Source organism: Oncorhynchus kisutch, linkage group LG8 (genome assembly GCF_002021735.2).
Source record: "Oncorhynchus kisutch isolate 150728-3 linkage group LG8, Okis_V2, whole genome shotgun sequence".
NCBI lineage: Eukaryota > Metazoa > Chordata > Actinopteri > Salmoniformes > Salmonidae > Oncorhynchus > Oncorhynchus kisutch.
The window spans coordinates 12188217-12201190 of NC_034181.2; the positions used below are offsets into that span (position 1 = coordinate 12188217).

The 12974-nt window shown below is 48.9% G+C and overlaps 1 protein-coding gene across 1 annotated transcript in view; it reads left to right on the plus strand.

Annotated features, from left to right (window-relative positions):
- LOC109896184 (nitric oxide synthase, brain) overlaps window positions 1-12974 on the plus strand; it is a 100560-nt gene that overhangs the window by 24596 nt on the left and 62990 nt on the right. The window contains exon 4 of the mRNA XM_031829681.1: window positions 8163-8300. Within this exon, the coding sequence (XP_031685541.1) occupies window positions 8163-8300 (138 nt within the window). The remainder of the gene's footprint in view (window positions 1-8162; window positions 8301-12974) is intronic.

Here is a 12974-nt window from a genome sequence, read left to right on the forward strand (position 1 = left end):
CAGGATGTATGGCTCTCCTTCAAGGCAGGTTCAGGAGGTAGGGCTCTTCTTTGAGGCAGGTTCAGGAGGTAGGGCTCTCCTTCGAGGCAGGGTTAGGAGATAGGGATCTCCTTCGAGGCAGGATCAGGAGGTAGGGCTCTCCTTCGAGACAAGTTCAGGAGATATGGCTCTCCTTCACGGGAGGTTCAGGAGGTATGGCTCTCCTTCAAGGCAGGTTCAGGAGGTAGGGCTCTTCTTCGAGGCAGGTTCAGGAGGAGGGGCTCTCCTTCGAGGCAGGTTCAGGAGATAGGGACTCCTTCGAGGCAAGTTCAGTAGATTGGGCTCTCCTCCGAGGCAGGTTCAAGAGGTAGGGCTCTCCTTCGAGGCAGGTTCAGGAGGAAGGGCTCTCCTTCAAGGCAGAATCAGGAGGTAGGGATGTCCTTCGAGGCAGGTTCAGGAGGTAGGGCTCTCCTTCAAGGCAGAATCAGGAGGTAGGGCTCTCCTTCGAGGCAGGATCAGGAGGCATGGCTCTCCTTTGAGGCAGGATCAGGAGGTAGGGATCTCCTTCGAGGCAGGTTCAGGAGGAAGGGCTCTCCTTCAAGGCAGAATCAGGAGGTAGGGATGTCCTTCGAGGCAGGCTCAGGAGGTAGGGCTCTCCTGCGAGACAGTTTCAGGATGTATGGCCCACCTTCAAGGCAGGTTCAGGAGGTAGGGCTCTTCTTTGAGGCAGGTTCAGGAGGTAGGGCTCTCCTTCGAGGCAGGGTTAGGAGATAGGGATCTCCTTCGAGGCAGGATCAGGAGGTAGGGCTCTCCTTAGAGACAGGTTCAGGAGATGTGGCTCTCCTTCACTGGAAGGTTCAGGAGATATTGCTCTCCTTCAAGGCAGGTTCAGGAGGTAGGGCTCTTCTTTGAGGCAGGTTCAGGAGATCGGGCTCTCCTTCGCGGCAGGTTCAGGAGGTAGGGCTGTCATTCGAAGCAGGTTCAGGAGGTAGAGCTCTCTTTCGAGGCAGGGTTAGGAGATAGGGCTCTCCTTCGAAGCACGTTCAGGAGGTAGGGCTCTCCTTCGAGGTAGGTTCAGGAGATCGGGCTCTCATTCGCGGGAGGTTCAGGAGGTATGGCTCTCCTTCAAATCATGTTCAGGAGGTAGGGCTCTCCTTCGAGGCAGGTTCAGGAGGTAGGGCTCTCCTTCAAAGCAGGTTCAGGAGGTAGGGCTCTCCTTCGAGGCAGGTTCAGGAGGTAGGGCTCTCCTCCGAGGCAGGTTCAGGAGGTAGAGCTCTCCTTCGCAGGAAGTTCAGGAGGTATGGCTCTCCTTTGAGGTAGGTTCAGGAGTTAGGGCTCTTCTTCGAGGCAGGTTCAGGAGATGGGGTTCTCCTTCGCGGGGGAGGTTCAGGAAGTATGGCTCTCCTTCAAGGTAGGTTCCGGAGGTAGGGCTCTTCTTCAAAGCAGGTTCAGGAGGTAGGGCTCTCCTTTGAGGCAGGGCTCTCCTTCGAGGCAAGTTCAGAAGGTATGGCTCTCCTTCGAGACAGGTTCTGGAGATGTGGCTCTCCTTCGCTGGAGGTTCAGGAGGTATGGCTCTCCTTCAAGGCAGGTTCAGCAGGTAGGGCTCTTCTTTGAGGCAGGTTCAGGAGATCGGGCTCTCCTTCGCGGCAGGTTCAGAAGATAGGGCTCTCCTTCGAGGCAGGTTCAGGATATCGGGCTCTCCTTCGTGGGAGGTTCAGGACGTATGGCTCTCCTTCAAAGCAGGTTCAGGAGGTAGGGCTCTCCTTCGAGGCAGGAATCAGGAGGTAGGGCTCTCCTTCGAGGCAGGATCAGGAAGTAGTGGTCTTATTCGAGGCAGGTTCAGGAGGAAGGGCTCTCCTTCGTGGCAGGTTCAGGAGGTAGAGCTCTCCTTCGATACAAGTTCAGGAGATATGGCTCTCCTTCACGGGAGGTTCAGGAGGTATGGCTCTCCTTCAAGGCAGGTTCAGGAGGTAGGGCTCTTCTTCGAGGCAGGTTCAGGAGGAGGGGCTCTCCTTCGAGGCAGGTTCAGGAGATAGGGACTCCTTCGAGTCAGGTTCAGTAGATTGGGCTCTCCTCCGAGGCAGGTTCAGGAGGTAGGGCTCTCCTTCGAGGCAGGTTCATGAGATAGGGCTCTCCTTTGTGGGAGGATCAGGAGGTGTGGCTCTCCTTCAAAGCAGGTTCAGGAGGCATGGCTCTCCTTTGAGGCAGGATCAGGAGGCATGGCTCTCCTTTGAGGCAGGATCAGGAGGTAGGGATCTCCTTCTAGGCAGGTTCAGGAGGAAGGGCTCTCCTTCAAGGCAGAATCAGGAGGTAGGGATGTCCTTCGAGGCAGGTTCAGGAGGTAGGGCTCTCCTGCGAGACAGTTTCAGGATGTATGGCTCTCCTTCAAGGCAGGTTCAGGAGGTAGGGCTCTTCTTTGAGGCAGCTTCAGGAGGTAGGGCTCTCCTTCGAGACAGGTTCAGGAGATGTGGCTCTCCTTCACTGGAAGGTTCAGGAGGTAGGGCTCTTCTTTGAGTCAGGTTCAGGAGATCGGGCTCTCCTTCGCGGCAGGTTCAGGAGGTAGGGCTCTCATTCGAAGCAGGTACAGGAGGTAGGGCTCTCCTTCGAGGCAGGGTTAGGAGATAGGGCTCTCCTTCGAAGCACGTTCAGGAGGTAGGGCTCTCCTTCGAGGCAGGTTCAGGAGATCGGGCTCTCATTCGCGGGAGGTTCAGGAGGTATGGCTCTCCTTCAAATCATGTTCAGGAGGTAAGGCTCTCCTTCGAGGCAGGTTCAGGAGGTAGGGCTCTCCTTCAAAGCAGGTTCAGGAGGTAGGGCTCTCCTTCGAGGCAGGTTCAGGAGGTAGGGCTCTCCTCCGAGGCAGGTTCAGGAGGTAGAGCTCTCCTTCGCAGGAAGTTCAGGAGGTATGGCTCTCCTTTGAGGTAGGTCCGGAGGTAGGGCTCTTCTTCAAAGCAGAATCAGGAGGTAGGGATGTCCTTCGAGGCAGGTTCAGGAGGTAGGGCTCTCCTGCGAGACAGTTTCAGGATGTATGGCCCTCCTTCAAGGCAGGTTCAGGAGGTAGGGCTCTTCTTTGAGGCAGGTTCAGGAGGTAGGGCTCTCCTTCGAGGCAGGGTTAGGAGATAGGGATCTCCTTCGAGGCAGGATCAGGAGGTAGGGCTCTCCTTCGAGACAGGTTCAGGAGATGTGGCTCTCCTTCACTGGAAGGTTCAGGAGGTATGGCTCTCCTTCAAGGCAGGTTCAGGAGGTAGGGCTCTTCTTTGAGGCAGGTTCAGGAGATCGGGCTCTCCTTCGCGGCAGGTTCAGGAGGTAGGGCTCTCATTCGAAGCAGGTTCAGGAGGTAGGGCTCTCCTTCGAGGCAGGGTTAGGAGATAGGGCTCTCCTTCGAAGCACGTTCAGGAGGTAGGGCTCTCCTTCGAGGCAGGTTCAGGAGATCGCGCTCTCATTCGCGGGAGGTTCAGGAGGTATGGCTCTCCTTCAAATCATGTTCAGGAGGTAGGGCTCTCCTTCGAGGCAGGATCAGGAGGTAGGGCTCTCCTTCGAGACAGGTTCAGGAGATGTGGCTCTCCTTCACTGGAAGGTTCAGGAGTTATGGCTCTCCTTCAAGGCAGGTTCAGGAGGTAGGGCTCTTCTTTCAGGCAGGTTCAGGAGATCGGGCTCTCCTTCGCGGCAGGTTCAGGAGGTAGGGCTCTCATTCGAAGCAGGTTCAGGAGGTAGGGCTCTCCTTCGAGGCAGGGTTAGGAGATAGGGCTCTCCTTCGAAGCACGTTCAGGAGGTAGGGCTCTCCTTCGAGGCAGGTTCAGGAGGTAGGGCTCTCCTTCGAGGTAGGATCAGGAGGTAGGGGTCTTCTTCGAGGCAGGTTCAGGAGGTAGGGCTCTCCTTCGAGGCAGGTTCAGGAGGTAGGGCTCTCCTTCGAGACAGGTTCAGGAGATATGGCTCTCCTTCGCTGGAGGTTCAGGAGGTATGGCTCTCCTTCAAAGCAGGTACAGGAGGTAGGGCTCTCTTTCGAGGCAGGTTCAGGAGGTAGGGCTCTCCTTCGAGGCATTTTCAGGAGGTAGGGCTCTCCTTCGAGGCAGGTTCAGGAGGTTGGGCTCTCCTTCGAGACAGGTTCAGGAGGTAGGGCTCTCCTTCGCGAGAGGTTCAGGAGTTATGGCTCTCCTTCAAAGCAGGTTCAGGAGATAGAGCTCTTCTTCGAGGCAGGTTCAGGAGGTGGGGCTCTCCTTTGAGGCAGGTTCAGGAGATATGGGTCTCCTTCGAGGCAGGTTCAGGAGGTAGGGCTCTCCTTTGAGGCAGATTCAGGAGATAGGGCTCTCCTAGACAGGTTCAGGAGGTATGGCTCTGCTTTGAGACAGGTTCAGTAGATATGGCTCTCCTTTGCGGGTGGTTCAGAAGGTATGGCTCTCCTTCAAGGCTGGTTCAGGAGGTTGGGCTCTTCTTTGAGACAGAAGCAAGCTCCCAGTGCCAGGAGTTCTCTTAGATCTTCCATGCTTCTGCATAATGTTATTGAATAGATTCATAGAGTTTGACCAGTAAATTCTCTTTATTCCCCTCATTCATATTGTTGCATTACTCTTCACCTCTAGTTATTGTTCCTTTTCTCTTTCTCTCTCTCTCTCTCTCTCTCTCTCTCTCTCTCTCTTTCTCCGTCTCTCTCTCTCTCTCTCTCTCTCTCTCTCTCTCTCTCTCTCTTTCTCTTTCTCTCTTTCTCTCTCTCTCTCTCTCTCTCGCCCTCTCTCTCTCTCTCTTTCTCTCTCTCTCTCTCTCTCTCTCTCTCTCTCTCTCTCTCTCTCTCTCTCTCTCTCTCTCTCTCTCTCCCTCTCTCTTTCTCTCTCTTTCTCTCCCCCTCCCACTGTCTTTCTCTCTCCCTCCCACTGTCTTTCTCTCTCCCTCCCACTCACACTTTAACGTGTTAATTTTCCTCATCTTGATTCCTCTGGCTGTTTGACTATAGCTGTAATAGGCTCTCTTTATGTTGCCTAGCTGCATAATAGGCTTTCTGTATTGGCCAACTGTTTGTATGCTGGCTGGCTGGTTGGCTGGGTGGCTGGCTGGCTGGGTGGCTGTGTGGGTGGGTGGCTGTGTTGGTGGCTGGCTGGTTGCGTGGCTGGCTGGCTGTGTCTGGCTGTGTTGTTGGCTGGTTGTGTGGCTGGCTGGCTACATGGCTGGGTGGCTGGCTGGCTGTGTGGATTGCAGGCTGTGTGGCTGGCTGGGTGGGTGGGTGGTTACCTGGGTGGGTGGCTGGCAGGCTGGCTGGGTGGGGGGTTGGCTGGCTGGCTGTCTGGGTGGGTGGCTGGCGGGCGGGCTGGCTGACTGTCCGGGTGGGTGGCGGGCTGGCTGACTGGCTGGGTGGCTGGCGGGCTGGCTGACTGTCTGGGTGGCTGGCGGGCTGCCTGACTGTCTGGGTGGCTGGTGGGCTGGCTGACTGTCTGGGTGGCTGGCGGGCTGGCTGACTGTCTGGGTGGCTGGCGGGCTGGCTGACTGTTTGGGTGGCTGGTGGGCTGGGTGGCTGGCGGGCTGGCTGGCTGGCTGACTGTCTGGGTGGCTGGCGGGCTGGCTGACTGTCTGGGTGGCTGGCGGGTTAGCTGAATGGCTGGGTGGCTGGCTGGCTGTGTGGATTGCAGGCTGTGTGGCTGGCTGGGTGGGTGGGTGGTTACCTGGGTGGGTGGCTGGCAGGCTGGCTGGGTGGGGGGTTGGCTGGCTGGCTGTCTGGGTGGGTGGCTGGCGGGCGGGCTGGCTGACTGTCCGGGTGGGTGGCGGGCTGGCTGACTGGCTGGGTGGCTGGCGGGCTGGCTGACTGTCTGGGTGGCTGGCGGGCTGGCTGACTGTTTGGGTGGCTGGTGGGCTGGGTGGCTGGCGGGCTGGCTGGCTGGCTGACTGTCTGGGTGGCTGGCGGGCTGGCTGACTGTCTGGGTGGCTGGCGGGTTAGCTGAATGGCTGGGTGGCTGGCGGGCTGGGTGAGCATTTCTTATGGACACAGAATTACTCTTCTCGCTGTGAGGAATCAAATCAATTAAAACAATCAATAGATTAGATAGATTTCACCCTTTTTTACTTCCATTCTGTCAGCCAGCGATACAATTCTGCCTGTTGTTTGAGGCACCTTCACCGCGTGAAGACTGCATGGCTGTGTGATTGAGAGATGAGAGATGATGATAAGAGCTATTACAAGGTGTGGGATTGATGGAGACGTCTGAGTACTTAAAAAAAATAGAATCAATTCAATACAACAATCTAACTCCGGTGCTAAATTACATTAATTCAAGCAATTATCAGTCAATAACCGCATCGTAGGCTGCGTTTACACAGGCAGCCTAATTCTTATCTTATTTCCACTAATTGGTCTTTTGACCAATCACATCAGATATTTTTCATAGCTGATCTAATTGGTCAAAATATCAATTAGTGAATCAAAGATCAGAATTGGTCTGTCTAAACTGAGCCATAGTAGACAAACTGAGATAGCTAACAATTAGCAGTTAACAATAATAGTGTTTCAAGATGCTGATTGCCTTTGTACCTGATGGGGGCTGTATCTAATTGTCATTCAGATGGTACTGTAGGAGGCTGTGCAAATACTAAATAATGCTACTCTGCCTCTATCTCTGTCTCTGTGACTGTCAATATCTCACTCACTGTGACAGTCTCCATCAATTCAATTCAATTCAAAGGGCTTTATTGGCATGGGAAACATTTGTTTACATTGCCAAAGCATGTGAAATAGATAATAAACAAAAGTTAAATAAACAATAAAAAATGAACAGTAAACATTACACAACTTTACAAAGTTCCAAAGGAATAGAGACATTTAAAATGTCATATTATGTATATATACAGTGTTGTAACGATGTGCAAATAGTTAAAGTACATAAGGGAAAATAAATAAACATAAATATTGTTTGTATTTACAATGGTGTTTGTTCTTCACTGGTTGCTCTTTTCTTGTGGCAACATGTCACAAATATTGCTGTTGTGATTGTACACTGTGGTATGTCACACAATAGATATGGGAGTTTATCAAAATTTGATTTGTTTTCAATTTTTTGTGGGTCTATGTAATCTCAGGGAAATATGTGTCTCTAATATGTTAATAGATTTGGCAGAAGGTTAGAAAGTGCAAGTCAGTTTCCACCTCATTTTGTGGGCAGTGTGCAGTCTGTGCACAGTCTGTCTTCTCTTGAGATCCAGGTTTCCATACGCCGGCATTTCTCAATAGCAAGGCTATGCTCACTGAGTCTGTACATAATCAAAGCTTTCCTTCATTTTGGGTCAGTCACAGTGGTCAGGTATTCTACACTGTGTACTCTCTGTTCAGGGCCAAATTACATTCCAGTTTGCTCTATTTATTGGTAATACTTTCCAATGTGTTAAGTAATTATCTTTTTGTTTTTCTCATGATTTGGTTGGGTCTGATTATGTTGCTGTCCTGGGACTCTATTTCTGTTTGTGAACAATCCCAGAACCAGCCTGCTTAGGGGACTCTTGTCTAGGTTAATCTCTCTGTAGGTGATGGCTTTGTTATGGAAGGTTTGGGAATCACTTCCTTTTAGGTGGTTGTAGAATTTTAACAGCTCTTTTCTGGATTATGATTATTAGCGGGTATCGGCCTAATTTTGCTCTGCATGCATTATTTGGTGTTTTACGTTGTATCTCTCTGTGTGACTGTCTCAATGTTTCTCACTGTGATTAACTTTATCCCTCTCTTTCTTTGACTCTCTCTCTCTCTCTCTCTCTCTCTCTCTCTCTCTCTCTCTCTCTCTTTCTCTCTCTCTTTCTCAATCTCTCTGTGACTGTCACTATCTCTCTTTCTCGGTGTTACTGTCTGTCTCTGTGACTGTCTCTTTCTTTATCTCTCTCTCTCTCTGCTTTATTGGCATGGGAAACGTGTTAACATTGCCAAATCAATCTCTCTCTGTGAATCTCTCTATGTGACTGTTTCTATCTCCGTCTCTCTGCGACTGTCTATCACCCTGTGTGACTGTCTCCATCTCTTTCTCAGTGACTGTCTCCATCTCTTTCTCAGTGACTGTCTCTATATCTCTCTCTCCTTTTTTCCCCCCTCTCTACCTAAAGTTCTTGTATCCAACCGCCACTGTCAGGGGTGCTCGACGGCCATCTTGGTAGAAGCATTATCGGCTAGTCTACTGACTAAAGTGTATGAATTCTCCTAAACATGTGCTTCTTCCCTCTAGCCTTCAGCCCAGGGGAGGATCTCCCCTAACAAGGCTCTCCAGAATGGCAGCCCATCCAAATGCCATCGCTTCATGAAGATCAAGAATGTGGAGACTGGAGTCACGTACAATGACACTCTACACCACAGCTCTAGTAAGGTACGGAACGGACTTTATTTCTCGTCTGCAGACAGTGACTTCTTCTCATCAATCAATCAGTCAATTAGTTCATCATGAACTAATTAGCCAATCAATTGCCACTGTGTGGCTTCTCATCTGTACAACAGTTGCTTCCTCTCATCAATCAATTGATTAGTCAATTAGCTAATCAATCAAACAATTAATTTAATCAAATTAGTGTGTACTTATATAGCCCTTTTCTTACAAATACAGCAGATAATATATATATTTTTATTATAATATATATTTTATAGGAACTCCGTCGGGGTCTCAACTTACTGTTGAGAGTTAGAATATTAGAATACACAAGGTACAATTTCGAAATTTAGTTTAGTCAAATTTAGTCACTCAATTAGCTCATATCAGCAGTCACTCAGTTAGCCCATATCAGCATTCACTCAGTTAGCCCATATCAGCAGTCACTCAATTAGCCCATATCAGCAGTCACTCAATTAGCCCATATCAGCAGTCACTCAGTTAGCCCATATCAGCAGTCACTCAGTTAGCCCATATCAGCAGTCACTCAGTTAGCCCATATCAGCAGTCACTCAGTTAGCCCATATCAGCAGTCACTCAATTAGCCCATATCAGCAGTCACTCAGTTAGCCCATATCAGCAGGTTTTAGATTGGTAAGTTAGTCTAGCCAGCTATCTAAACTTGTAGTAATCATGGTTGAATTATCGACTGTGGGGGCCCCCATTGATTTTGTCAGTCACTCTCACTCAGATATAATCTTAAAAACTGTAAACATTTCTCTCCAGCATATGGCAAAATGTAATTTAGGGCCCCCAAAAGGCTGGGGCCGACTCTGACTGCATGTGTGGGTACGGATTTGGGTACGCATGTTGGTACGGATGTGGGTACGGATGTGGGTACGGATGTGGGTACGCATGTGGGTACGGATGTGGGTACGGATGTGGTTACGGATGTGGGTACGGATGTGGGTACAGATGTGGGTACGGATGTGGGTATGGATGTGGGTACGGATGTGGGTACGGATGTGGGTACGGGTGTGGGGCTGCATACCCGCAAGCCACTGTTGCCCCTCATGATGAGTTGCCCATCTTAAGCGTTTAGCCATTCATCTGCACAGATAGCTCTGCAGCCGTTGCCTTGGTCTTTTAACATGAGCCTAGCTAATTATTTCAGCGACTTATCGGACGACAGTCTGCTATGCATCCCAATGAATGTGCCTCGCCTCTAATAGCACATCTTCAGATGTATAAAAAATCACAGAATTATGTTTTTCTCAGTCATATAAGGAACAGCTGTGGGTCATGAATGCCCAGAGTTTCATGTCGAGCGGAAGTATTGAGGCAAGAGTGAATCCTTTGTTTTATTTTTAACACTCTGTTCATCATCACCCTTTTTTTCCCTTTCTCTCTTCCCCTCTCTCTCTTCCCCTCTCTCTTTCTTCCTCGTTCCATCTCTCTCTCTCTCTCTCTCTCTCTCTCTCTCTCTCTCTCTCTCTCTCTCTCTCTCTCTCTTCCTCTTTCCATCTCTCTCTCTCTCTCTCTCTCTCTCTCTCTCTCTCTCTCTCTCTCTCTCTCTCTCTCTCTCTCTCTCTGTCTCTGTCTCTGTCTCTGTCTCTGTCTCTGTCTCTGTCTCTGTCTCTCTCTCTCTCCCTCTCCCCTCTCTCTCTCTCTCTCTCCCTCTCTCTCTCTCTCTCTCTCTCTCTCTCTCTCTCTATCTCTCTCTCTCTCTCTGTGTCTCTGTCTCTGTCTCTCTCTCTTTGTCTCTCTGGGACAGGGCCAGTGCCACATTTGTTGTTGTTTTGACTGTGTACTCAGTGAAGAAAAACAGTCCCCCTTTTTAATAGAGTCAAACTATTAGGACAAATTCACTTATATGTGTGTTGAAGTTATGTTTCAGATTATTTTGTGCCCAATATAAATCCTTTTTCTTAACACTTCTACATTCATGTGGATGCAACCATGATTACGGATAGTCCTGAATGAATCGTGAATAATGATGAGTGAGAAAGTTACAGATGCACAAATGCATCCGACAAATTTGTAAAGTCAAAACTACTTGTACTATTTTAATACACATATAAGTGAATTTGTCCAAATACTTTTGGTCCCCTAAAATGGGGGGACTATGTACAAAAAGTGCTGTAAATTCTAAACGGTTCACTAGATGGATGAACATACCCTCAAATAAAAATGGACAGTCTGCACTTTAAATTCATAGTCATTGTATAATTTAAAATTCAAAGTGCTGGAGTACAGAGCCAAAACAACAAAAAGTGTGTCACTGTCCCATTCAGACCCATTGACCTTTAAACATTTTGTTAGACTTATTCTAAAATTCATTTAATCTTTTTAACTCTCAGACATCTTAACACAATACACGATAATGACAAAGCAAAAACATGTTTTTTATAAATGTAATCCAATTTATAAAAAATAAAAAACTGAAATATTACATTTACGTAAGTATTCAGACCCTTTACTCAGTAATTTGTTGAAGCACCTTTGGCACCGATCACAGCATTGAGTGTTCTTGGGTATGACGCTACAAACTTGGCACACCTGTATTTGGGCAGTTTCTCCCATTCTTCTCTGCAGATCCTCTCAAGCTCTGTCAGGTTGGATGGGGAGCGTTGCTGCACAGGTATTTTCAGGTCTCCCCAGAGATGTCTGGGCTCTGGCTGAGCCACTCAAGGACAATCAGAGACTTGTCTCAAAGCCACTCCTGCATTGTCTTCGCTGTGTGCTTAGGGTTGTTGTCCTGTTGGAAGGTGAATCTTCACTCCAGTCTGAGGTCCTGAGCGCTCTGTACTTTGCTCCATTCATCTTTCCCTTGATGCTGACGAGTGTCCCAGTCCCTGCTGAAAAACATCCCCACAGCATGATGCTGCCACCACCATGCGTCATCGTAGGGATGGTGCCAGGTTTCCTCCTGACGTGACGCTTGGCATTCAGGCCAAGAGTTCAATTTTGGTTTCATCAGATCTGAGAGTCTTTAGGTGCCTTTTGGCAAACTCCAAGCGGGCTGTCATGTGCCTTTTACTGAGGAGTGGCTTCTGTCTGGCCACTCTACCATAAAGGCCTGATTGGTGGAGTGCTGCAGAGATGGTTGTCCTTATGGAAGGTTCTCCCATCTCCAAAGAGGAACTCTGGAGCTCTGTCAGAGTGACCATCGGGTTCCTGGTCACCTCCATGACCAAGGCCCTTCTCCCCCGATTGCTCAGTTTGGCTGGGTGGCCAGCTCTAGGAAGAGTCTTGGTGGTTCAAAACTTTTTCCATTTAAGAATGATGGAGGCCACTGTGTTCTTGGGGACCTTTAATGCTGCAGAAAGGTTTTGGAACCCTTCCCCAGATCTGTGCCTCGACATAATCCTGTCTCGGAGCTCTACGGACAATTCCTTCGACCTCATGACTTGTTTTTTTCTCTGATATTCACTGTCAACTGTGGGGCCTTATATAGACAGGTTTGTGCATTTAAAAATCATGTCCAATCAACTGAATTTACCACAGTTGGACTCCAATCAAGTTGCAGAAACATCTCAAGGATTATCAATGGAAACAGAATTTCACCTGAGCTCAATTTCAAGTCTCATAGCAATTGTAAAAACCTGGGGTATTGTGTGTAGATTAATGAGGATTTAATAAAAATAAATACAATTTTAGAATGAGGCTGTAAAGTAACAAAATGTGTAAAAAGTGAAGGGATACTTTCCGAATGCACTGTATATACACTATATATACAAAAGTATGTGGACACCCCGTCAAATGAATGGATTCGGTTATTTCAGCCGTTACTGATAGGTGTATTTATTTTTTTATTTTTTTATTTCACCTTTATTTAACCAGGTAGGCTAGTTGAGAACAAGTTCTCATTTACAACTGCGACCTGGCCAAGATATAGCATAGCAGTGTGAGCAGACAACAAAGAGTTACACATGGAGTAAACAATTAACAAGTCAATAACACAGTAGAAACCAAAGGGGGAGTCTATATACAATGTGTGCAAAAGGCATGAGAATTAGGCAAATAATTACAATTTTGCAGATTAACACTGGAGTGATGAATGATCAGATGGTCATGTACAGGTAGAGATATTGGTGTGCAAAAGAGCAGAAAAGTAAATAAATAAAAACAGTATGGGGATGAGGTAGGTGAAAAAGGGTGGGCTATTTACCAATAGACTATGTACAGCTGCAGCGATCGGTTAGCTGCTCAGATAGCTGATGTTTGAAGTTGGTGAGGGAGATAAAAGTCTCCAACTTCAGCGATTTTTGCAATTCGTTCCAGTCACAGGCAGCAGAGTACTGGAACGAAAGGCGGCCAAATGAGGTGTTGGCTTTAGGGATGATCAGTGAGATACACCTGCTGGAGCGCGTGCTACGGATGGGTGTTGCCATCGTGACCAGTGAGCTGAGATAAGGCGGAGCTTTACCTAGCATGGACTTGTAGATGACCTGGAGCCAGTGGGTCTGGCGACGAATATGTAGCGAGGGCCAGCCGACTAGAGCATACAAGTCGCAGTGGTGGGTGGTATAAGGTGCTTTAGTGACGAAACGGATGGCACTGTGATAGACTGCATCCAGTTTGCTGAGTAGAGTGTTGGAAGCCATTTTGTAGATGACATCGCCGAAGTCGAGGATCGGTAGGATAGTCAGTTTTACTAGGGTAAGCTTGGCGGCG